Below are 26,326 nucleotides of genomic sequence, written 5' to 3' on the forward strand. Positions count from 1 at the left end.
TCAGCACCCTTGTCCTGAATCACATCTTTTATAGCCACACACATTTAAATAAATATTGAATACCTACTTTGTGTTGACAGCTATGTTTCAGACCAGAGGAAAGAAGGAAGACTATATAAAAAAAATACAACAGTTCCTTCAGGAGAATTCAAAGGCCCCGTTGAGGAAATAAGATAATAAATACTAAGTTGAATACTAAGTTGGAGATGCACATAGTTTTATCAGTGTGAATGCTGGTATGGGGGAAAAAAAAAGAATGATTCCCTCTTTGACCAGAGACTCTTATATATTTCTCCAAGAGGAGGAAGAGGAGGAGGAGGAGGAGGAGGATGATGATGATGATGATGATTGGCACTACTGATTGAACTCAGGGGCATTCAATCACTGAGCCACATCCCCAGCCCTATTTTGTATTTTATTTAGAGACAGGGTCTCACCAAGTTGCTTAGCACTTCACTGTTGCTGAGACTGGTTTTGAACTCACAGTCCTACTGCCTCAGCCTCTCGATCTGCTGAGATTATAGGCATGTGCCACAATGCCCGGCTCCAAGAGGATTCTTAATCTCTCATTAACATAGGCATGTTTTTTCATTCATATAAATGACGTCAGGCAAAAATTAGTAATCAGTCAAGATTCATTTTCAGGACACAGAAATACTCATTTTAAATAAGATAGGGATTTAGCATAGAAAATTAGGTGCTCACGGAATTGTTGGAAGGGCTGGGAGAAGAGGCTTTTGGCTGGACCTCTGGGAAGAACTTCCAGAACGTTGCAGAACTGGCCTACCAGGAGACTTGCCACTTCTCTCATTGGGAAGGTTACAGAATCTGGAGCTGCCATGGAAGATGTTGACTTCAAGAACACCCTGCTGTATCTGCAACTGAGAGATTAGGCATCCATTTGGCTATGAAACATTCCTTCCTCCATCTACAGAGCTAGTGATTGAACATTCACACTCGAATGCAGAAAGCCATACTCACCAGAAGGAGCAGTGAGAAGATGGTCTCCACCTCACTTCTGCCTTGCAAACCCTGTGCATCTAGTTGGTGAATTTAATTTGCACCCAGAACTTTAGCTATAAGGGAGCCTGGGAAATGTAGTTTTTTAACTTTCTGGCATATGCATGCTAGAAGGATTTTGGAATGGCTGCTAGGGACTAGATTTAGTGTCTTCCATACCTTTTATTTTTCAGGGAAACTTCCAGATGAAGTTGAAACATTTTTGTGTGTGTGGTGCTGGGGACTGTACCCAAGGCCTTGTGCATGCGGGGTCCGTGTTCTACCACTGAGCTCTATCCCAGCTCCAAGACAATAACATTTGGCACTTTGGGGGTCAAGATGCTCTCTACTGTCTGTATACCTAAAGGCAGTTACATCTAACATTTCCTAAGCATTTCCTTTGTGCAGACTGTCAATTGTATTGCAAAACACAAATGAATATCAGCTTCAGATAGGATGGAAGTACTATAATTAAGCAAGAACAGATTTTTGAACACCACCAGCATCTGAATGGAGAGCGGGGGTGTCGTGGGGCTGGCCAAGTAAGGAAGGGAACAGCCAGCAGTGGGCAGTTCCTCCATTGGTCTTGCCAAAGGTTCAGAAATATATATTTGTTTTCTTAGTTTTTTAGTAAAGTGTGATGATTCTCTGTGTTTGTTTCAGATGGCCCAATTTACTTTTACAGATCAGAATTTGGTTTATTTCCTACTGAGATAGATTAAAAATATATATATTATATATATATACACACACACATATATTAGTTGTTGATAGACCTTTATTTTATTTATTTATATGCGGTGCTGAGAATCAAACCCAGTGTCTCACTCATGCCAGATGAATGCCTACAGCTTTGCCACAGCTGCAGCCCCTGAGGTAGATTTTTGTTGGTGTTATTTTCATTTTACTTCAGGGATCTCTTGGTCACCTACTAAATGTTTGGTATGGTGAGTACAGTAGTGAAAAAGGCTGACAGAATATCTGCCCTTTTGAATTTCATGATCCAGCAGGAAAACAGTCATCGGACAAGTACTTAAGTAATTTATAACCTTGATGATTCTTGCAAAGTGGAGGTTGTTATCAAAAGTTCAATGGGGGGGGGCTTGACTTCATTGGTCTGGGGGCTAAAAGTTCTTCTGTGAAATTGACATTTGAAACTGGAGGAATGAATTTAAATCAGCCAGGTAAAGACAAAAGAGATGGAGGGGACAGAGAACAGGGTTTCACGAGAGAAACAGAAAATAACATTTTGCTCATAACAGCACTTAACACCATAACTAGCCCAAGATTTATAATCACTGGTAGCTATTATTATCTACCCATGAAAACCTTTACAAACAGAGCAAAAGGTATAATCAAGTACCTTAGGTTCAGACTCTGGATTTAGGTTCAGACTCTGGATTTGGGAAGGAGAATGAGTGTTTGGGTGATACTGGAAACACTGGGGATTGAGCTGGGGGCAGGTGTCTCTGGAGTAAGATATCTCCTGTGAGGCTCCTTTCCCATACATCTCAATCATCAGGTCCTGGTAGAACCAGATTCTGCCAGTCTCCCAGGTGGACTCAGTCCTCCCATCCTCACTGCTGCTGAGAGTCAGCACGCTTGGGTCCCCACAGTGGCTTTCTCAGTGGCCCTTTGCTTTCAGGTTTTACTGTACATGGCTGCCCGAGTTGCCATCCTTCCTGAATCACAGGTCAAACAGCTCTACCCTTCTGAACACGACAGGACTCCTGTTGTTTACAGTGTGACGTTCAAGCCCTTCAGATTGGCCTGAAAGCATTTCACTACCTGGTTATCCCCCAAAAGTCATCGAGCCTCGTCTCCTATCCCAGTGCATATGATCCAGGCACACTGGACTCCCTCGGGTTCCTAATATATCATGTACTCTCATGTCCCGTGTTCTTGCTCATGTTCTTCCCCCTGTCTGATTGTCCTTCACCCTGTTCTCCTTCATCACCTGATGAGATGCCTTCCATGTCAAGTGTTATCTTCCTTGAGACTTCTTCTTCATTCACCTTCTTACTCCCCTGTCCTGTTATGAGAGTCAGTGACTCTTCTCATCCTCTGATCAGATTTCTGCCAACACTTTTTTTCAAGCTGTGGTCAGGCTGTAGTATGTCTGCCCTGGCCCTGGGTTGTGTGCCTCTCACCACCAAGTACACAGTGAGTAGGTCCCAGATAAGGATCCCTGATGTTCCCTTTAGTTAAAGTGGTTGGTCTGGGTAGAGGAGGCTCCCTGGTTTTCCATGTGGAATTTATTCTATGAATATTTATTGAACATCCACTATGTGCTGCTGGTCTCTGAGTGGTCACTAAGAAGAGTGCAAATGAAAAAAAGAGGCTGATCCTAGTTCTTGCTCTTCTGGAGTTTATTTTATAACGAATGGGGAGACAGAAGAGCCCAGGGAAAGGACAAACTTGTTACGTTCACCCATTGAGGTAAATGAATGGCAAATGTGTTGAGGATGTTCTTGACATCTTTCTTTCTTCCTTTTCAGTGTTAGAGATTGATTTTGCGGAGCTAACCCTGGAAGAGATTATTGGCATTGGGGGCTTTGGGAAGGTCTATCGTGCTTTCTGGATAGGCGATGAGGTAGCCGTGAAAGCAGCTCGCCACGACCCCGATGAGGACATCAGCCAGACCATAGAGAACGTTCGCCAAGAGGCCAAGCTCTTCGCCATGCTGAAGCACCCCAACATCATTGCTCTTAGGGGTGTGTGTCTGAAGGAACCCAACCTCTGCTTAGTCATGGAGTTTGCTCGCGGAGGGCCTTTGAATAGAGTGTTATCCGGGAAAAGGATCCCCCCGGACATCCTGGTGAACTGGGCCGTGCAGATCGCCAGAGGGATGAACTACCTACATGATGAGGCCATCGTCCCCATCATCCACCGCGACCTTAAGTCCAGCAACAGTGAGTAGTAGGAAGAGCTGGGCTGGAGGGTTAATGGCACCTTCACTCTGAGGCCGTGGCCTCAGGAGGAGTGGATTCCCGGTGGAACCTTGCCTGAAATATTCCATTCTTGAGTGGGAGGGGATGCGGGAGTGGAATGAGTGCCAGGGAAAACTGGTGGGATAAGTTTGAACTCCAATTAGCAGGCAAGGTTGACAATGTGTAATTCTGATACATGCTGCAAGAACACATTTATTTTTCCCACTTGAGGGAAGTTGTGTAGGTAATCAAAGACGGATTTCCCTCTTTGTGGAACAGCAAGTAAAAGCAGACCTGTGCCACCTGCTTGAATTTCTGCCTAAACACCTCAACTTAAGGTACCCACCAGAGAAGAGACCATCAGAAGAAGGGGCAAATTTTTTAAACGGTGAGCTGATTGAGATGACAGTGCCAGTTTGGAGAACATGACCTGGCTGGTAGTGTTACAGACCTCCTGGTAGCCCAGGGATGACATTAATCCCAAAACTACCTGGTATTTAATAGCAGGGAACTGAGAAGTAACTGTTTATTAAACACCCAGTATCCATAAACTGGATTGTAAAGCAAGTGTTAGGTATAATTAAATAGCAAGTTGGTAGTGATTTCCATAGTTCACCAGGGCTGAATCAGAGGACCTAGGAATACTCTTTATTTGTGGGGTGGTTTGTGTTGTCTCCTGCCTAACCTGACTGTAGACAGCATACAGTTGCTTAAAGGTATATGCTTAAGATTACTTTGAGCATCCTGTCCCAGAGAGCTGGGTATTTGAGTTGAAGGACTTTGGGGGTGACATGGGCCCCAGGGACTTCACTCTCTCTGTGTTCTTCTGTTTTAAGCTCAGAAATCCTTCAGACCTTGTTTTGTTCCAAGTTGTTCCAGATGTGGTTATTTTTCTGTTAATGTTCTTGTTAATTGTTAAAAATTGCAAATTGTTGTAGAAAACTTAGAAAGTACACATAAACAAATAGAAGAGAGAGCTAATTCAGTATTTTCCTTTAGCAATATCAATTCTTACATTTAGCATATTCTTCCAGACATTTTAAAATCATATAGGGTTCATATATATACAAATCATATAGAGTTCACATATATATACGTGTATGTATATATGTATATCTATATACATACATATATGTATATATATATTAAACACATATATGTGTGTGTGTATACACACACACACACACACACACACACACACAGATATACTTTCCAATTTACTTTAAGATAGCCTTTGTTACTTTTATCTTTTCTACCTGTGTACTCTTCATCCCTTAATATAGAATCTTCCTTCTTGCAAGAGTATGGAATGTTAGATATTCATTTTAGGTATGATATGTGTAGAAGTTTTAAGTTACATAAAATAAAATCTGTTTTCTCTTTTTCCCTTAACCATTATTTTATCTCTTTTTCATGTTCTGAACCTTCTTCCCCAATTCTGTTCTTTAAATGTACTAAATAAATTCAAATTTATTTGGTGACCTCTTTCAGAGTACTTCTACCTAGAGATTGTTTCGGATGATGGGATAAGAAGCAGCAGATGTGTTGGTAGAAAATGTGTTATAGAAGCTGAATTTTCTTTATTATTATCATTTTTTTTATATATCCTTATCATGCTAGGAGAATTAGGAAAAGTGCTTTAATGTTGCATAATTGTACCTGTTTAGAAAGCTGGGCTAGGATAATAAAATTGTAAGAGTTTATCAGTTTCTTGATGAAGTTTTAATTGAGCCTAATTTCAAGCTAGCCTTACTTTTATAAGTTTTATGTTTTGGACTCTAGGCTCTTGGAAAGGAAAGGCTGCCCTGCCAAAGTGCTGCTGTTGGTAGGAGAGGGCAGGAGACCTAAATGTCACTCTGTTTTCCAGAAGACAGTGCTTTGATCCTTTCTTTGTCCTTAAGTGTGTTTCGGGATTGCCATGGGAGGACCCTCCAGGTGGCCTGTTGTGGAGAAAGAGGATTTCTACATAGGGTACTATTTTGAAGGACCTTGTCAACACATGGCCAGAAGCGAGCCTGGTACAGTGTACCTCATGGTTGGTGCTGATGTTTGCCAGCTGTAAATCTCACATGTGAGTTGGAGCAGCCCCTTGACATTAGTCTGTGGGTGGATATTTGCCTAGGATTCTATATATCCAATGGGTACCTCGTTGACCCTCATTATTATTTCATTGCAGTGTGAGCATGATTTGAAAATGATTTTAAAAATGCTATGCCATTCCTTGCCCATCGCCTTCAATTTGGGAATCATAACTTTGTGTTTTGTAGACCTGGGGACACTGTCCTGTTTCCCTTGGTTTTTATTAAGTATTCTGGAGAGTTGGATTTTGTTCACTGCCATATAAGGGAAGAATACTAGGAATTGTATGTTAGCTGACTTTGAACTGATAGAGAAAAAGAGTATGAATATATGGGGACTATCTTTGTGGGAAAAGAAGGTAGTCAGTGATAATATACAGCTGTTATAAACTATTAGTAAAAAGTAACGTGTTTAAATGTTTTATTGGGGCTGGGGTTGTGGCTGAGTGGTAGAGCACTTGCCTGGCACGTGTAAGGCACTGGGTTCAATCCTCAGCACCACATAAAAATAAGTAAATAAAATAAAGGAATAAAAAATGTTTTATTATCCTGATCACCTACTTGAAACAGTCATTTTCCATTTACCAGCAGTGAAATGTCTATGGCACACAGTATTCTTTGTGGATATACAATGCACATTAAGTTTAGGTCTGACTGTATATAACCTAAGAAACAAAACAAAATAACAATGACTAAAATGAGGTCAGGGGACTTAGCCCACAGTAGAGACCTTGCCTAGCATGTGCAGAGCCCTGAGTTTGAGTCCTAGTGCTGCAATAAGTAAATAAAAAAAAAAATAAGGTATACATTTATCTTTGAAAAGAAGTCTGAGGATTTTAGGGTAGCTCCATAGGGTTATCAGGGCCCCAGTTTCCTGTTTTTTATTCTATCATCCCAGTATGTGACTTTCATCCTCCAGTATGTGACTTTCAGCCTCCAGGTCCAATAGGCTACTGGAGGACCAGATATCTGATCCAAGTACAGACCTGAAGGAGGTGGAAAAGCAGAAGTGCAGACTGAGGTGCTCCTAGTGACTGGGTCAGCTCCCATTAATTTCTCAGAGGTCTAGTACAACATGATCACATAAATGTGACTAGCAGCAAAGGAGGCTGGAAGTAGAGGCTTTTATGCTGGGTGGCATTGAGTCCCACTAATAATCAAGGTATGATACCAAGGACAAACACATCTGGAGGGGTGGCAGCCAGCAGTGTTGTCATGGAATCTTTTTGTTTATTTTGTGGTACTGGGGATTGAACCCAGGGTGCTGTGTCACTGAGCTATATCCCCAGTCCTTTTTTTTTTTTAATATTTATTTTTTAGTTATAGTTGGACACAATACCTTTATTTTACCTATCCATTTTTTTATGTGGTGCTGAGGATCGAACCCAGGGCCTCCTGCGTGGAAGGCGAGCGCTCTACCGCTGAGCCACAACCCCAGCTCCCCCATTCTTTTTTAGTTTGAGACAAAGTCTTGCTAAGTTGTCCAGGCTGGCCTTGTACTTATGATCCTCCTGCCTCAGCCTCCCAACCAGCTGGGACTATAGGCTTGTGCCATCAGGCCTGGCTTTGCCATGGAATGTTTTTTTTTTTTTTTTAATTTAAAAAATTTTTTAGTTGTAGCTGGACACAATATGTTTATTTTACTTATTTATTTTTATGTGGTGCTGAGGATTGATCCCAGGTCTCACACGTGCAAGGCGATCACTCTACCACTGAGCCACAACCCCAGCCCTGCCTTGGAATCTTAATGCAGGATATGTATTGGGAAAAACAGTTTACTCAGATATTTAGCATCATACAACCAAACAAATTTAGCTGGGCGCTGGGACATATGGCTCAGACTCCTGGTTTAACTAATGCCTTACACTGCTTTACCACATCAGATCATTAACTTAAACATCACATCTTAAAACTACTTGTAAAAGGCCACTGGCTATAAAAATGGATTTATGTCTCCCTGCTCCATCAAATCTGGGGAAAACCAGTTATTTGGTTGTTAGTAAAGACATTAGTGAAGGATATCTTTCAGTGGGAAGATTGTCTTTTTTGGGATAGGTTTGTGGATTTTAGGATTTTGTATAGCAGGTGATTTGGCATGAAGGCACTTGGCCGAATAGCAGTTTAATAGTTCTCTTAAAAGTTAAATTAGGCTGGGTGTGGTGGTGCACACCTGTAATTCCATCAGCTCTGGAGGCTGAGAAAGGAGAATCCCAAGTTCCAGGTCAGCCTCAGCAACTTAGTGTGGCCCTAAGCAACTTAAGTGAGACCCTGTCTCAAAATAAAAAGCATTGGAGATGTGGCTCAGTGGTTAAGTACCCCTGGGTTCAATTCCTGGTGCAAAAAAAAAAAAAAAGTTAAATTGGTGGGACTGGGGGTGTGGTTCACTGGTAGAGTGCTTGCCTAGCTTGCATAAGACTGGGTTTCATCCCCAGTAATGCCAAAGGGAATATAAGTAAGTAAGTAAATAAATAAATAAATGAAATGAAATGAAAAAAAAAAATAAAAAATCTAAAAACTTCCCAAAGGAAAGGTAGTATTATTACTTTTATTTTATTATCAAATAACTGATAAGTATTCCAGAAAATTGGATTTGGTCCCTGTCATGTAAGGGTGTAACACTAGGAATTATATGTTAGTAGACTTTGAACTGATAAAGAAAAAAATAGGAATACATGGGTACTGACATGGGGGAGAAGAGAGTAATTGGTAATAAACCTCCAGCTGTTATAAAGTCTTAGTAAAAACCCTCTCCTTCTGGGGCTGGGGTTGTGGCTTAGCAGTAAAGCGCTTGCCTAGCGTGTGCAAGGCCCTGGGTTCAATCCTCAGCACCAAATAAAAATAAATAAATAAAATAAAGGTATTGTGTTCAACTACAACTAAAAAAAAAAAAGCCTCTCCTTCTTTTCTTTCTTTCTTTTAGAAAACATAAAGGTAAAAATGGTGTTTTTTCTGTGCATTTACCGTATTTATTTTCACTGCTCACATATCCCAATAAACGTATTGCTTGTAGCATGCTCTTCTCCACCGATCACGTCTTGTCAGCGTGCGTTCCTAATCACTACCCCATGGCCTGCACACGGCTCTTAGACAGCTGTGGTATTTCAGCTGTGTTATTTGTCTGGCCCTGTAGTGCTTTAGTTTCAGATAATTAGGAATAATGTTGTTCTGCTCACAAGGCCACAGCCTCCAAGTTTTGTTAATTTTTGATCTCCTGCCTATACCTTCCTTACCTTTCCAGCAACTCATTCTTAATTTATAGCTGAAAAGAGCACAGGTGGTGGAGACCTGTATTTGATTTGGAGCTAGCATCACCTGCCTTCCTCTTCTCAGATGTCAGCCTGAAGCTGTTGTGAGGTCTTTGCTGCCTTCTCTTCCTCCTCCTCTAGGGGTGCTTTCCCCTTAAGCCAAGCCGGTCTCCTCTTTGTCCCAAACACACCTGGTGGGTCCAGGCCCTAAGGCTCACAGCAGCCCTTGCTGTGGGAACAGCCCTGCTTGCAGGAGTGCCCTCATCTCATCTCTCTGCCTACCCAAACCCTATCCAGGTTTCTGTGCTTAATCAAACCTGGCCACACCTCCTCCTGAGAGCCCATTACAGATCTTGCTGTAGCCTCTGCTCAGTAGCTGTTTGCTAAATGCACATTACCTGATGGTATGTGAAAGAATATTTGAGCAATGAGGGACTAGAGCCACTAGTCCAGTGGTTGCATGCCAGATGCCTCCCAGCAGAGGTAAGTCAGCACCTAGTATAAGGCTGCGAAATTTGGTGACAACCATGGGGGAGTGCATGTTCTCCCCTATGGTATTTATAGAACAGCCACATAGTCACCATGCTGCACTCCTTGGCCTCCTCTTTTTCTTGGCCACGATTTTAGGAGCATCCCTTAGGTTTCCAAATAGATTTTTGTGTCTTTTGCTCCTAACATGGTTCCAGGTGCCCTCAGTGAATGTATGTGTAGAATACACAGAATAAATGAATGAATAAATGAGTGAATGGGACATCACTTCAACTGGTTTACTATAGGATTTCAAAATGTAAAAACTCGCTTTTTCCCATCTAAGGATGCCATTCATACCTTACTTGTGTGGAATTTGCTTTTCATCCTCATTATACTCCCCAGGCCCTTGATCCTTCGTGATTGTCTTGAGTCTGTCAACCTGTTTTGGATGCCCACATGTGGCGTTTAACAGTGCATTTCTTACCAACCTTGAAGGCCTCTGCTTCCTTCTGTCTCCACACTGTTCCCAAATGCTAGCCCTGGGAATGGCAGGGAGACATCACCAGCCGATATTTTCACAGCAGCCAGATGGCAACTGCCAGGAGTTGTGGGATCAGGCTACCACACTGTGCACCAGACTCTCTGCCAGTCTGCTCTGCCCAACCTCAGAGCTTCTTTTGTTCCTAGCTTGGGAGTTGCCCCTCATGGTCTTCAGAGTGCCTTTCACATTTTCGTTGAGTTGTTTGATTGGCTGCGCCTCTTGTAACTGGAGGCCCATGTAGCACCCCTTTGACCTCTAGTTTGTGCCTCCTGGGCTTTGTGCCCATCTCCAGCCTTAGCTGGAGATACCTTTTCTTGCCACACAAGGGTGAGAGAGCTTCCATCTTCCTCTTGGCCCCCCCTGGCTGGTTCTAATGTTTTAAGCCTGGAGCATACCTGGGCTGGACATTGGCCAAAGCTCCCGCCTGGGTTTCTGGGCAGGATTTCTCATGGCTGGGAGTTTGCTGGCTGCCAGGCCCTGGTACTCTATGACCTGCTGGATCCTGCTCTCTAGTGTTTTCTTCCTGCACGTGTGTCAGAGTGCATTCCTGCCTCAGATAAAGCAGCTAAGGCACGGACATGCTGGCCAGGGGCAAAGTGGCATCAAACTTGCTAGAAAAAGGTGGAGGAGAAGCCATCAGAACAGTTTTCCCCATAGGTGAAAAAAAAAATAAGAAACAACAAAACATTCCCAGAGTATATCTGAAAGGAATGAAGTGTCAGCTAGAGAAACCAGTTTTCCCATCTTGTTGGGAGGTGGATGGTGACTTTTTCTGTGCCTCCTGAAAGCGTCCTCAAATGATACACTTCCGCTGTACTTGACTCAGCTCCTTCTGACTCTCTTCCCCCATTATTCTCCTCGTGGGGTATTGTGTCTCACAACAAACACCCAGGGTCACTCCAGGTGAACGGAGCTGCATGAAAAATCAGAGACAGAGAAATACCTTTTTCTTTGGGTGTTGTGATTGCTCCTCTGACCTTAGGGGTCTATGGATAGAGAGGGGGCTGGGGAGGAAGCCATTCAAATGAGGCAGGGGTCAGGTTTCAGGGGGCTGAGTCTAGCTTCCTGATGTCTGCTGTCAGCAGGTTGACTGACATCTAGGAAGGCCACACCCAAAGGCAGAACAAGAGAAAGGGACACATAAAGGGAGTTTCTATGGAACATTCTATCCCAAACAGGGCAAAGGGGTAGGATTACAAAGGAATAGGTGAGTGTAGCTCAACCCCAGGGGTATGCCTGCTCCTAGGGCCACGCCTTGTTAGCCTTGTTATCTGAGGAAGGAAGAGACTCAGTCACAGTCACAAGTCACGAGTCATGGCACTACCTCGCCAGACTCCAGTGATCTTTCAGATCCTCATGGTGCACCAGGACTTAAAGGTACTTGTATTTGGAGTGGCTCCCCACAGTGGGGGTTCTTTGCAAGTTCCTTATAGAGAGTTGGAAGATGATGGATGTGTTTTGAGGATTTTTCTGGGCAAAAGTGATCAAAGAATTGGAATTGTTTTTTGGTTGTAGGGGACTGTACCCAAGGTTAGCTGATAGCCACCAGCCATTGCCCGGAGCATTGTGTTCAGTTGATGGGAAACATTTTCTGTGAATAGAGAGCTAAAGTAAATACATGCGTGAATAAAGCCACAATGAAGCAAGCAGTCAGCCAGGTGAGTGTGACTCTGCAGAAGAAACCAGTGAGGCCACAGGTCCCACTTACAAGCCTGTCACCTTAGCTCTTCAGTGTGGCTCTTCTTGGGCCCCCCTGACCCGCTCCTTTCTTTCTGTATTTACACTTCTAGCCCCAATGGCTTCCTTTTGTGTGGAGTCTGACTGAGCACGTGGTGTTAGAAATAGAACCCTCAGCAAAACTAGACACAGGACCTGCCCTTAAAGAGCTCCCTGTGAGGTCAGGGAAAAGGATCAAAACACAGTCAAATAAAAATGTCAAGTCAGGACTGATCCGAACCATGAACAGGAGATGTTGGTGCCACAAGAATGACCCATAAAGGGACGCACCGCAATGGGGACCGCGGAAGGGCGGCCTGAGCACTCTTTGTTCCAGATGTGATCTGAATTAGAGAAGGTGGGTGTCGGTGAGACACAATGGGAAGGGAGAGTGGGGCAAGGAGTTTCTAGGCAGAGATCCTCTAAATGGCGTCCTCGATGTTCCCTCTGGATTCTTCCGCCTCAGCCTTTTCCTATGCTTGGTGGAGCTGAGGGACCATGGAGGAGGGTTCATGAGGGAAACTGAACTTTTTGTGGGAACTTTGCCTTTATCTCTCCAGGGCTGCACTAGAGCCCTGCCTACCTTTCCATCCTATTTGGTCCCCTCAGGGGCTTTTCTAGAGTTTACATAGTGGGTCAGGAAGTGACCTGGGATCCTGGGCATGTTTTAAGCACTGATAGAGCTTGTCATGGTGTCAGAGCAGAAGCTTGTGTCATGTGAAGGACACTGGGAAGGATTTCTGGACTCTGATTACGCCTCAGAGAGTTGTCCAGCTCAGCACAAGGAGACTTGGAAAGGTACACCGGCTTCCTGGGGATTGAACCCAGGGTCTCATGGATGCCAGGCAAGTGCTCTATCACGGAGCCGCATCCCCAGCCCTCCAGACAAATCTGTAGTCTTCCTTTCCTCTGTTTCCTCTGACTGAGCTACTGTTGTTTTGAGAGTTAAACACATTGTTATGTGTTTCCTTCCCCAGGTCCCTCTACAAGCAAATGTGGCAGTAGCTAATAGTGATCACCCCTTGCAGGCTGTGGCCCTGTCCTATAGCTCAAGGTCAAGATTTGTACTTAAGGATTCCTAAGAAGACAAGACAAGAGCCTGCTTTTCTCTCCTTTCCTCCACATCTCTTGGAAAAATTTCCTTAACCTGGTGCTTCACCTCTTTCTAAGGAGGTAGTTCAGGATTGCTTTTGGTTAGGACTCAAAACCATGATACCAGTGGTCTGGCGGAGTCAAGAAAAGAATGTAGCTTCTTTCCAGGGAGCATGAGTCATCACATGGAATCCCCTTCAGTACTCTGGGAACCTCTTGTACAGCCATACTTTGTTCCTTTTTGAAAGAAAGGATTGTTAACACAGAGGCTGTGCACACCGTGACACCATGGAATCCATGTAGAATGTGGGCTGGTTCATTTTAGAGGGAGAGGGCCAGAACTTTTATTAATCTACATCTCAAGGAAGGTTACAAATCAAGACTATTTGTTATAAGAGAATTTAAATTGGGTGCGCGTGTAAGAGGTGGACTGGGGTGGTAGGAGGAACGTGGGCCTAAGTGTTGTCTTTGACACCATCTGACTGGGTGGCCTTGATTGCATCTTGTGATCTCTCTGAACCTCAGAGTCTTCATCTGTAAAGTGAGAGATTTGGAGGAGATGGTGTTTATTCCTTCTGGGACTTAAAGTTTGAATGTCAGTGTGTTTGGGGTCTGGTAGTGACAAAATAGTTTGTCTGCATCTGTGTGTCAGGCTTCAGCGTGCCCAGGTTCCCCTATTCCAGGCTGCCCCTTTCAGGGTCTGAACCTCTGAAAGGGACTCTTTGCCTAGTGATTTAGTGGAGAAATAGTTGACAAGAACCTGCAGGTGCTTCCCATCCCCCATTGCTGCCCAGGCTGTGACAGATGGCCTTGCTGAGGGAAGATGCTCCGGTCACATGAATCATGACAAAGATTCACAACAAACCAAGGACATCCTTCATCCTGGAAGCAAGGCCCAGTTAGTTGAATGCTACTTCTGTCCTTGGAGCTAAGCAAAGGGCATCCGGGCATCTTAGAGCTTTGTTGCTGCTTTGACTTACACTTGCCTCTTGCCCGCTTTTCTGAATAAACACAGAGCTTTTTCAGATGAGGTTCAAGACCATGCAGGTGGTTTTGATTGTGCTCCTCTATATCCCACTCACTAATAAAATCGTAGGAAGGCCTGGTATCCTGTGCAGGGTACATACAGAGATATAGAAATTAGCTATATTAAAAGCTATGCATTTCATGTTCCTTTCCCTGACCTCCCCAGGGCTTTTGCTCCTCCTAAGAAAGTTGAAGGTTTTGGTTTGAGAAAAAAAGTAGTTTTCTCCTTAGGCTTGGTTTTGGGAACCATTATGGTCTCATGGAAAGGACACTGGCTCAGGAGTTTGACAGCTTTGGATTTAACCTACTTTCTTCTTGGACATCTGACACTGGGCATGTGCTCGGCCTCTCAGAGCTCCAGGAATCTTATCTGTAAAATGTGGACAACACAGAAAAGAGCAGTGTTATTTTAAGATGATGTGAAATGGTGTCAGCCAAGCATTGCTCAGGCGCTGTGTTCAGTAGTAGAAGGTTGCTGGGCTTTCCCCCCTCTTTTTAAGGAGTACGAGAAACTTTGTCCTATTCTTTGTTTCTTTAGGTGCATGTAGGATATGGTTGGATTTCACTTGTTTAAAGTGCGTGAGGGATTGGGGGGAACCTTCTCCTAAGCCAGCCTGGCATATTTTTACCCCCTCCTACTAAAACAGGCATGTTTATTTTAGCTGAAGCCACTGAAAGGGCTCAGTCCCCACTAGCTTTTTCTAACTGCAGCAAGAGTCTCTTGTGCAAGAGGCCTGTGCCTCTCACTCCCTGGGGACCCCGCCTTCAAGTGCCTGGGCCCATGGAAAAATGCTGCCTTGCCCTGTGAGGGCCTTTGGCCTGATTGAATTGGACAGCTGGCCAGTTTATGGCTCTGCTGGACTCTTAGTTGATAATTGAAATGCGTTTGCCCCAGGAGGAAGGCAGGACATTTCTCTCCCTCCCTTCCCCGGTGCAGCAATCTGCTGCTGAGGCCAAAGGGAATGTCTGTCTCTTTCACATTCCTGCCTGGCTTCCCCACAACAGCTCTGCATTCATGTTGCGCAGGCTTTTTTAAGACTCTGGAATATTCAGGGTGGGCTCAAGAGCTCTTATTTTGAGCTTTGTGGTCTTGGTTTGGAAGGTAGTGGAGAGTTAGCACTCTTTGCACTCTCCCAAGTCTCTTGTGCCCAGCACTTAGTAGGTCCTCCAGAAATGTTTGTATGATTTTGATCACTGTGGATTCCAGCACTGTGTCTTTTCCCATGTCATCCCCCTTCTCCCCACAGACATTTTCCAGACACTACAGAGTCCACATTTAGGCTACGGACCCCTGTTTCCATTGGAGATGACCCATGGAGCCTGGGTATGCGTACTGCCTGGCTGTGATTTGCTAGCTGGGAACCTTGAACAGATAACATATTCTCTGTGCTTGAGTATTTGTAAATGTAAAATGGGACTAATTAGAATACCACTTATCTCATAGAAATGAGGATTAAATAAAGCAATCTAGGTGAAGCTCTTAGCAGTGCTTGACACTTAGTAGGTGCTCAGTATGTTGACCATCATGAGTATACTTCTGGCTGCTACCTTTGCTCTGTCAGTATTTAGATCTCAATTTGTGCTGTGCTTTTGGTTCCCTTTATCTTTTGTTTGCATGTCCTTAATGTTTTAATCATATTCTCTTCAATTACACTGTAGATTTTAACAATTAAAAATGTAATACACTTACATGGGTAAAAGTAGTTCAGAAATGAAAGACAAAGAAAAGTCTCCTTCCCACCCTAAGTTTCTTTCTTAGAAGTAAATGTGGTTGAATTTTTTTCTCCTTCAATAACTTTTTTTTTAAATGAAAAATAAGAAACTCAATAGGACTCTTCTAATTTTCTTTTTTTAAAATTTTTATTTGTAGAATTTTTGACAACAAAAGTTTTACTATTTTTCTTCCTTTTGTCTTCCCTTACTCCTTACCTTACCCACATCGTACATACATAATGTAGGACTTTGCATAACATAGTCTAACTGTTTGTCAGCAGTTCCGCTGTTACTAAGAAATCTTGCCCTTACTTTGTCCCTAGTTCCTTTCTGGATGGACTCAAAGTCTTTTTTTGAACAAGTTGCATTCATTTGCTTTAAGCCTTTGCTTTTATTTATCCATTTCATAAACTTTTCAGGAGCCTGGGACACTAGAGGAAAGTGTTCCTTAGAGCAGCTTATGTGATTGGAAGCCTGTTTGCCTCTGGAATTTCCCAGCTGTGGAAGCTCTGACTGTCCCTCCTCCCTTAGAGCAGATCTGGAGGCATTGGAGCAGCAGGCCCTGCAATGAATGATCTTATAAGTTAGCCTTTTCTCTGCAAATCCTTTAGGACTGTATGCAAGCAAATATGCATGATAAAGCAATGTAATAGGAAACTGTCATTGAAAAAAAAATGTCCCAGATTCCATTGTGTGAACATAACTGTTTTTCGTCCTTACATTTGGTTCTCCTGTTCTTGTAGACATAAGTTATCTCCTCCTACTGTTCAGGTCACAGTGTATATGCTGTTTGGACACTTAGGGCATTTGGTTTCTGCATTCCATTAACCTTTCAGAATCTAAGAGGAAGAAGAAAAGGAGCATGGTTAGGAAAGACAGTAGTCATCTTTAGTCTCCAGTCATTCTTAACTTTGTGTTGTGCTTTGAGAGTTTATGGAACCTTATAGCTGTAATCAGAAGTTGCGTGACTTGCCGAAGGCCCTGCTGATGGGAGTCTTGTCTCATGAGGATGTTCTTTCTTTCAGCACCTGCATCCCGTTACTCTGCCCAGTGCTCCAACTGAGTCCGAGATATTGCAAAACATAGTGGGATAAGGATCTATACCCCACCTGAGGAATCAGGACTATTTGCTCATGAGCCCTGGGGTTAAAGTTTGGGTGTGAAGTCTGCGTGTCTTTCTTGATTACTAACATGAACTTCATCATTTTCTTTTTTGTGCTATGTAGAAGGATAACATGTTCATTCTCTTCAAGATGGTATCGTTTTTAGGAAGAGGGAAAAAAAAAACAGTAAAAACAATTTATTTCTCAAGCACTGGACTCCTGGCTACCTGCGTTTAGGGACAGGAATCCTGAAGTGGACCAATAATAATGTGCATACTGTTGTCACAGTTGTGTGGTTTGTTTTCTCTCTCCCTGCCATAGGAGACCTACCCTTTCTAATTACTTGGGTTAAGTTAATAACAAAATTGGTTTGCCCCTCCCAAATGCATGGCAGCTGGCGACAAGGAAAGACATTCTGTCAACCTAATAATTAGTGGTGGAAAATCAATTAAGGATGTAAGTTTTCCCCATGTAAGTTTCTCTCAGATAACTTTGTTAGAATAATGTGACTTTATCTTAATTTTTCCTTAGCTAATTGTTCATGGGGCAGTAATAAATGGGCCTCGTCCTTCCACCCATATTCCTAGAGATGGAGATGAAGAATAATCATGTTTTATATTGGGTGTTTCAGAATTTTATTTTAAACAGTAACTGAGGTTCTCAGGCAAAGGTAGTGGCATCCCCATTTTACAGTAGAGGAAACTGAGACTTGGAGATCTTTAATGCTTTGCCTCAGAATAGAGCTAAAGAACAATGGAGCCTAAACTTGCATCCTGGGCCTTTGAGTACTTATGTGGTGCTCTTTCTACTTTGGAAACACACCATAGTAGGAAATGCTTCTCTAGCACATTGTTCTGCAGGGCAGACCCTGAACTCACCAGAATCTGGGTGTGATGGGGCTAGACCTGACTTTCAACCTGATTTTGGTGTCTTTGTGGGGTATGTCATTCCCACATCTGGAATTGCAGATGGGGGATCCCTCACTGCTCCACCCAGGGGCTCTGTCACCTAAAATATACAGGACCTGGGAGCTAGTGTCTCATTTCCCCTTTCCCAGGCCCTCTCCAAAAGCACAATTCGAACTTCAGCTTTACTTCTTGTTAGTGTTTGTCCTAAACCCAAATCATCATGCTTATACAGCTGTCCAGAAGTTGGGCTCTAATAGAAGTTTCTACTTCATTGCACTCTTGATTTTACTTGTGTTTGTGTTGTGGTTTTGTTTTTGTTCAAACAAAGGAAATGCATACAGATTTCACATAAATTCGCAGGTGATTGTTTATAGAACTTTACATTTTTTAACAAAAGAGTGATGTTAACATTGAACAAGGGTTTGGACACGTTTGCTAATGGCAGAGTCCTCTGTGGTTATTCAGATGCCACAACTTTCAGCTCTGCGTCACCTTGGAGGTGAGCAGGCCCTCCTGGGTAATTGCCTTTGCTGCTGAGTGAATTGCCAGATGGACCATGTCTGACTAGCGTGACAGTGTCATTTCCATGGAGGGCAGCTAGGCATGCTGTGTGGTGCCCACTTAGATTTTTAGATTAATAGCATGAAAGATGTGTTTGACTTTACCATTAATTCCTCGTTGTTCCTGTTTGGATTGATGACTGGTGGAACAGCACCCCAGCTATCAAAGAGAAACCTGTTGGGTATTTCTTCCTGCCCCACAATGAGAATCTTGACCATGCTGCTACTGGAACTTTTGTGGTAGATGGAAAGGGAGGGGGCAATGACTGAATCTTGCAGATTCAGTCCAGGAGAAACACTCTTTTAAAAGGAATTTTGAGCATGAAGTTTATGAACTCTTTTGTGTAAGGGCAGTAAGTAGGATTTAAAAGGGGGAATTTGAAGAAGTGTTGTTGTAGACCCTATGTTTCCCCCTGATTGCTGAAGAAAAATAAGAGTTAGACTAATTTTAATTTACTTTATGATGTTGTCGTCCCCCTTCCTCCTGATTGGACACAGTTTTGCCCTGGGATTCTGACATGTGAGCCTTTGGTTTTATGTGCATGACGTTAGGTTGCAGAGGCCAGGAATCTGGCCAATTTTAGGTTCCTATTAAGTTTCTTGGTGCTTTATTTGATATTCAGTATATTGGAGGAGACCCTGGGAATGAAAAGAATAAGAATGTCACTGCTTAGGAAGGAGGTATTTAAAGACCTTTCCTCACCTGGGGGTTTGCTGGGAGCTGGGAATAAGGCATTTGAGCATTTTCCCAGCAGTTTCTAGGTATGCCTGTTAGGCCTGCCTTCCCAGGTAGCAGGGAGGGAAAGGAACAGACTGGCTCTCCCCTGGAAACAGAGGTGTACCACCATGAAAACTGTGGTTTTTAAGTTTGCCCAACCATGGTGAGATCCTTAACTCTCATGGGGAAGAGAGTTTGTGGAGTAATCTTTGAAACAGGTTGGGAAGGTACAACCTTGTCCTCCTCCCTAGTGGGCATGGAGGCAGGAGAGAGGAAATGAAGCCTCCATGGCATAAACTGAAAGAGTGAGTCAGAACAGAGCTAGTCTTAGCCTGAGGAGGTGCCCTAGGTTGGTCCCTCCCTGCTTTTAGATGGAGAGGTTCAGGGTGACTCATAGGAAACTTTAATCCGTGTTTCATAGCTTTCCAGTGCCATTAAGGAGTTGTGGTTTGGAATGGCTGCTCCCAGCGTTTTGAGCCTTTATGGTCTGGGTTTCCTTGCCTGCAAGGTGCTGGGATAGAGTTGGTACCTGTGGCAGGGGGTGTTGCTTCCTCTTCTGCCCTAAGAGTCTTTCTCTTCTCTGATACCCTGTGTGAGGTGCAAGTCGGAGAGTCTGCAGTGTTTGGGTTGTGTGTGGGTTATGACTCTCAACCAGTTTACACGCCTAGCAGGTCTTCATGACAACAGGATGTAGTCACTGTTGTACAGATGCTGTAGGAAATGTGATACATCAATCATCTATGTAATATAGACATCGTTTCTACTGCATTCGTTCTGTTATCAGGAGCCATATTATGTAAACACGCACCGACCAGGAAAGTATGGCACAATATGGAATAACAGACCAGGGACAGGCAATTTGGGGTTCTGAAGAAGGGAAGGATTACTGGAAGGCCTGGATGTAGAAGTCAAGCCTTAAAATATGGGTAGGATTCAGGAGGTCCTGGTAGTTGGGCATTTGGGGCCATAGCTGGGACTTTCTAGGGAAGGGGCCTGCTCCAGTTCAGTCAAGTGTTTGTTGGTGTTATGCCCCATCACCTGGCTTCTTTTGGAAATTCCCAGGCATGGAATATCGAACAGAAGCACCATGCCTCAGGTGGGCAAGTCTTTGATGTAGAAACAGCTCCTCTATCTATGTGGTCAGAGAGCGAACCACGGTATAGTGCTATTGACTCTGTATCACTGCTTTGGGCAAAATCCTTGACCTCTGTGTTTCTCTTCTGTGAGATGAAGACTGCTGGGTTTCTGTTCTCGCGACTAAAAGGCTCAGGGGTCACTCCAGTTAAACTGGGCTAACTGGGCTGCACAAAATAACCACACAAGAGACACAAATACCTTTTTCTTTGGGGTCGCTGTGACGGCTCCTCTGACCTTAAGGATCTGCAGAAAGAGAGAGAGCGAGAGCACCCGCTGACCCCTTTTATTGAGGAGAAGCTATTCAAATGAGGCAAGGGGTCAGGTTTCAGGGGGCTGAGTCTATCTTCATGATGTCCACTGTCAGCAGGTTGACTGACACCTGGGTAGGCCACACCCAAGGGCACAGTAAGAGAAGGGGACACACACAAGGCACTCCATGGAAGATTCTATCCTAAACAGGGCAAGGGGCTATATTACAAAGGAACAGGGGAGCGTAGCTTCACCCATGGGGCTGTAGCAAGATATACCCATGCACGAGACAGCAACCCTTGCACCCAAGAAGGGTGGGGAAAGCTCTGCCACATTTCTGTGACTGAGCGCCTTAGCACCCAGCCAGGGAGTGTGACTCAGTCACGTGTAAGGTTGGTCTCCCACAGAAGACAATCTTCCTGTTAACTCAGAGCATTATAATGAAGATTCAATGAAGTTATGCATATAATAAAGTTTTGCATTAAGCCCTTAGCATGAAGCTGGTGTGAACACTTGGTGAAAGGTGAATTCTCCTTTATTAAAAATTCTATTTCAAAGAGCAGCTGCTTCTCTGGTAGCAGCAGACATGACTAGATTCACAAATTAGTCACCTACTGTTTCCATTACTCTTGCTTCAGAATAAACCACTCCGATTGAGAACCTTTTTTATGATGCTCATGGAGACTGTGGGTCAAAATTTGGAAGGGGCTCAGAAGGGATGGCTTGTCCTGGTTTCTCAACATCTGGGTCACAGCTGGGAAGAGGTGAAGGCTCAGAGTAATGCCAATAGATGGAGTTAGGAATTATCTGAAGGTCATTTACCCACATGTCCAATGACTGCTCTGGCACCGCTGGCTGGATGGTGACAAACCAGCGCAGGCTGACCCAGTCCTGGTGGGCCACTGACTCCTTTCGGTCAAACATGACTGGCATCTGGGTGCTCAGCATGAGCCAGATGTGTGGAATCTTTGTGCCCCCAATGTCGGATACCAGGCGGTGCTCTGGACCGGGAGATCTTGAAGGTTAGCACAGTGGCACCGCCCACATGCAGTCTTTCCATGGACTGGCTATCTCAGGGCTTTGGCCTTGTGTGGTGGCTCGAGGCTCCAAGCACTAGTGTTCCAAGGAACAAACAGAAGCTGCACCATCTTTTTAGCTTCCATTGGCTAAAAGCTCATAGCATGGAAGGCGTCACATACGAATCTGAAAGTATATTCTTCCACTCCCATCAACGAAACTGAAGGCAGAGCTTGGGGATACAAGATCCTCGGGAACTGTGCAAGAGCCACACCCCATGTCCACTACCAGAAGAACTGATTTCTGTGGACAGAACCATCAAGGGTCTAATGTGCCTCCTCTTTTTAGATTATTTTTGTCTGGCACATACTGGGTGTGTTTCTTTTAGTTAATGTGGGCTGGGAAGGTGGGAGAACTCTAGGCAGGGAAAACTCTTTAGTAAGGACAGTAGCTGCACCAAATCTCTGCCTCTGGCTGTTTCCTGCTGATGACATTTGTGTCTGGCCAGGCTCAGGGCTCAAGTTCCAGCTGTGTTATCTGAGCTTAATTTGCACAAGATGGCAACAACTGTAGGTGTCCAGTAGGTGGACGTCTTTTGAAGTAGTCATATTTTAGGATGTTAGAGCAGGATATCCTGCAAACACATGCTGGGAGATTTGGTCAGGAAAATGGCACCTGTTTTTCTGTTTTAAGCACAAGAAGCTTTTACTCAGCAGAGCAGCATGGGACCTGTGGGAAGGGGGCACAGTATCCAAGAGGAGATGAGAGTGAAGTTCCCATGGGAAGCCGGGGCTGGCTAAAGGAGTCATTCTTCAAGGCTGATGAATAGAGGCCTATAAATATGTTAGTTCCCCATCATGTCTTCTTCCATCCTCCAGCCCGAGAAGGCTGCAGACATCCACACCTCAGTGCTGCTGAATCATGTGGCACACAGAAGCGTGGGCGCATTGTGAAGACGGTTAGTGCTCTGATTTGTTTCTCGTGTTCTGGTCCACACGTATACATCTGGTTTTCCCCTCACTCTCCGAGGCACATATTCATGGCCACCCAGAATTGGGAGTGGCCTGGAACCCTGGACACTCTTGGGTTTGAACTGAGGCCCTAGTGTCCCAGTCTCGTTAAGTACCCAGTGTTCCTGGGCACTGTGTCTTGGAAAGCTCTTCTGTCCACGTGTCCTCTCTTGTGTCTTTCTTAGCTTGTGCCATTCCCTGAGTTGCCTGCGGGTCCTTGACTGACATTGTCAATACAGTGCACTGATGATCTGGGGCCTCCCCAGTTGTCTTAGATGACTGCAGGAGGAAGCTGCATTGGAAAACAGTGTCTGGTCTTAGCCTGCGGAACCATGGAACTGCATCCGGTCCACTCAGTGCTGGCAGTAATGTGGGAGTTGGTGGAAGCAACTGAAAGTGAGAGAACTGTGCTCCTAGGTGGTTGTGGAGGCTGGAAGGATGGGAAGTTTTAATGCCTGTTGGAAGAGAAGAGTGGATGTGGGTGAATATTAGCCCAGAGATAGGGAAGTGGGACCACTAAAACTCCTTCTGTTCAATAAATGCCAGTACCTTCTGTGCATCAGGTACTCAATTATAGTGAATAGGTGAGGTGATGCCAGAGAGATTTCCTAGGACTCAGTGGTCACTCTCTCTCTCCCTGTATGTGAAATTAATTACTGTCACATTCTCCCATGACCCCCAACCCCATACCGTAGTGACAAGTCTTTCATCGTCTTCTGGACCATCGTATTAGGTTACTTACAGTGTCCTTGCTGCCAGCATTGTGGTTGTTTTGCTGAAACACAAACAGTCACACCACTTTCCTGCTTAAAACTGCTTGGGAAGAGTCCAAGGGTAGATTCCAAGCCCCTTGGTGCCACCTGCAGTCTCTAGTCCTGTCCCAGCCCTTCAGCTCCATCTTCTTTCTTTTCTCTTCATGTAGATTCTTTTTTTTTTTTTTTTAAAGAGAGTGAGAGAGAGAGGGGGACAGAGAGAGAGAGAGAGAATTTTAATATTTATTTATTTTTTCTTAGTTCTCGGTGGACACAACATCTTCGTTGGTATGTGGTGCTGAGGATCGAACCCGGGCCGCAAGCATGCTAGGCGAGCGCGCTACCGCTTGAGCCACATCCCCAGCCCCTCTTCATGTAGATTCTATTCCAGCTACAGCAGACTGTTTCCTAGATTTACCAGTCCCTCCCTCTGTGGCCTGCAATCATGTTTTTTCCTCTACAGAGAATGGTCTTCTCCTGATTATCCTCCGTGGGTCAAACCCTGTCCTTCCTTGAAGGCAGGGAGCGGCTGTGTTGTGTCTGTCTTCTGAGGCACTCCTTTCCTCTGTACATCTGTTACTTCCATAGCAGGTGTTCAGACAAGATGGGCAGATGGGATAGAATAAGGTCATCATTGTGAGGAGCACAGAAGCCAAAGCCCGTGGTCCCTGCTTGACCACTTGCTGGCTGTGAAACCTTGGGGAATAGCTCAGCCTCAGCCTTTGCACCTGTCAATAAAGGTTAAAGCTACGAGTCCTGTGAGGGTTTTAAATGAGGTAGTGTGCAAAAATGCTTAGCACAGCGCTTGACGTGTAGTAAGTGCCCAGTAAGTGCTCATAGTGGTGATGGTAGTGGTTGCAGGTATAGACTGAGGGCCAGTGTGAATGGGAAGTCCCATCCTGTTTTCCTTTGTGGGATCATCTGTAAGTCTCTCTTTCTCTCCCTGCTGCCTCTGCAGGTGACTGCTGACATCTTCCAGTAACTAAAGCAGTTGACATCTTTTACTTGCCAGAATCTGTAGATTCTCAGGCATGAGTGTTGTCTGGGAGGAATCTTGATTTCTTGGAGTAGCAACATGGATTCTCTCTTGGTTAAAATTCTGATCTGGGACGGGGGTAGTATTTTAGAGGCTTTATCTAACCCCACATTCCTTTCTACCAGGGTGCTGGGTCCTCTTTTCCCGAGAGCTGAGTAGAGGCTACAGTCAGTTAGGGCAGGGTCTCGATGTCCTGATTATATATTTCTGAGGGCAAAGCCCAGTGTCTCAAAGGTTGACCTGCTGGGCATGGGGCTGCCTGGTCAGTGTCTGAGCCTTGTGCTTCAGAGGTCCACCCTGACCACTCCAAGAGCATCAGACTAGTCGAATAGGGGAACCCTGGGACTGATGGAGCAAAAAGAGTCTCCTTTTATAAAAGAACTTTTCCTCTGTTTGGGGGTAAGAAGAATGGTTGTCCTTTCCTGGGGAGAACAAGCAGCAAGTAATGTTTTCCCCAGGATTGATGGAAGCCACCTGTGCACAGTGGAGCCAAGCTCTGGAAGCCTTTTCTGTGGATGGATCACTGGGTAAGGCACGTGGGTGCTGATTTGGTATGGGTGAAAGCAGAGAGTCTCAGTGAAGGGAGTTGTGAGATAGGCCCTGGGCCAAGTTACAGGACCCTAGAGGTGGGTAGGATGTGAGACGTGGATTGGTCCAGGCATTTCACAGTTCTTAGAGCTCAGTGTCTTAAAGGGCTGATGGGAGAGCATTTTGGAAATTAAAAAAGAGGTTCTGGACCGAGAATGCTCGTTCTACCCCCATCAGCTGCTGCTATCATCAAATACTGTGAATACCTGTCCTGAGGGTAGAGCTCCAGTGGAGAGGGCAGAGTTTTGGGATCCTAGGGATTCCTCTGCATTATTAGCTCTCATCTTCACACTTTGGAGCATTTAAGTTTCTGCCTCTCAGCCCTCCTGCTGACCTTACTGGTGGTTTAGCTGGATATAACAGGTAAAGCATGTTGATCAAAGATCATGGGTGGTATTTGCAAGGTCCAGCCTGTACACAATCTGAAGCAAAACTCAGAATTTCTAAAGAGGATTCAGACCTGGTATAAAAGGGTTATTTGTCCTGTCCATCAGAACCCTTGCTCCAACCCTCACACTAATGCACCGTCTCAGCCACTTATGCACATGGAGACACTGCCTGCCAGCAAGCTTTTACCAATACATCTTGCCAGAGCTGTCCTGTTTGATCCTGAATATCTGTGAGTCTCCCAAAGATTTAGTCTTAACTTCCAAAGCTTGTCATTTAAATATAAAAGGTTGTTGGTTCCCTTCCCTGGAAAGATTTATAACAGCACTCTAGTACTAGTTTGTATCAGCCAGAGACACCCAGGGTTCCAGGGGAAAGGGCTGCGGAGGTAGATTAGGTTTGACAACTAGCTTTGGTAGCTTCTCTGCCAGTTCTCCTCTGTTACAAACACAGATTTCCTTCCTTGGCCCTGCCAGTGAGAAGAATTTATTGACTAGTCTGTGCTCTATAGAAAACCACTTTAGGGCTGGGCACAGTGAGGCACGCCTGTAATCCTAACAGATTGGGAGGCCAAGACAGGAGGATTGTGAGTTCAAAGCCAGGCTAAGCAACTTACTGAGGCCCTAAGCAACTTAGTGAGACACTCTCTCTAGATAAAATATATAAAGAGCCAGGGACGTGGCTTAGTGTTTATGTGTCCCCTGGGTTCAATTGCTGATACCAAAAAGAAAAGAAAAAAAGAAAACCACTCTGGATAAAAAGAAAGGATGAAAACTACTCTTAGTGCTGCCTCTGTGTCCAGCCATGGTGTGGGCACTGGTCTATTCAGGACATAGGATTAGGGGAGGTTCCTACCCAGCTAATTTACAATCTGAGACTTGCCCAAGAAAAACAAAAAGAAGATGTATTTCCTACACTGTGGTGGGGAAGAGACCAGTTTTGTAGAGAAGCAGAGGGGATTGTGGAGATGTAACTACTCGTGGAGGGGCAGCGTGGACTAAGGGAAGGAGAGTGGGCTTAGGAGCCAGAGCAGGGGTCCAGGGCGTCCAG

At 44.6% G+C, this 26,326-nt stretch overlaps 1 protein-coding gene across 2 annotated transcripts in view; it reads left to right on the forward strand.

Annotated features, from left to right (window-relative positions):
* Map3k9 (mitogen-activated protein kinase kinase kinase 9) overlaps positions 1-26,326 on the forward strand; it is a 69,439-nt gene that overhangs the window by 3,725 nt on the left and 39,388 nt on the right. For both annotated transcript variants that reach the window (XM_026402032.2, XM_077799960.1), the window contains exon 2: positions 3,498-3,911. In XM_026402032.2, coding sequence (XP_026257817.2) covers positions 3,498-3,911 — 414 coding nt within the window. The remainder of the gene's footprint in view (positions 1-3,497; positions 3,912-26,326) is intronic.

The sequence above is a fragment of the Urocitellus parryii genome, chromosome 6 (genome assembly GCF_045843805.1).
Source record: "Urocitellus parryii isolate mUroPar1 chromosome 6, mUroPar1.hap1, whole genome shotgun sequence".
In the NCBI taxonomy this organism is placed as follows: domain Eukaryota; kingdom Metazoa; phylum Chordata; class Mammalia; order Rodentia; family Sciuridae; genus Urocitellus; species Urocitellus parryii.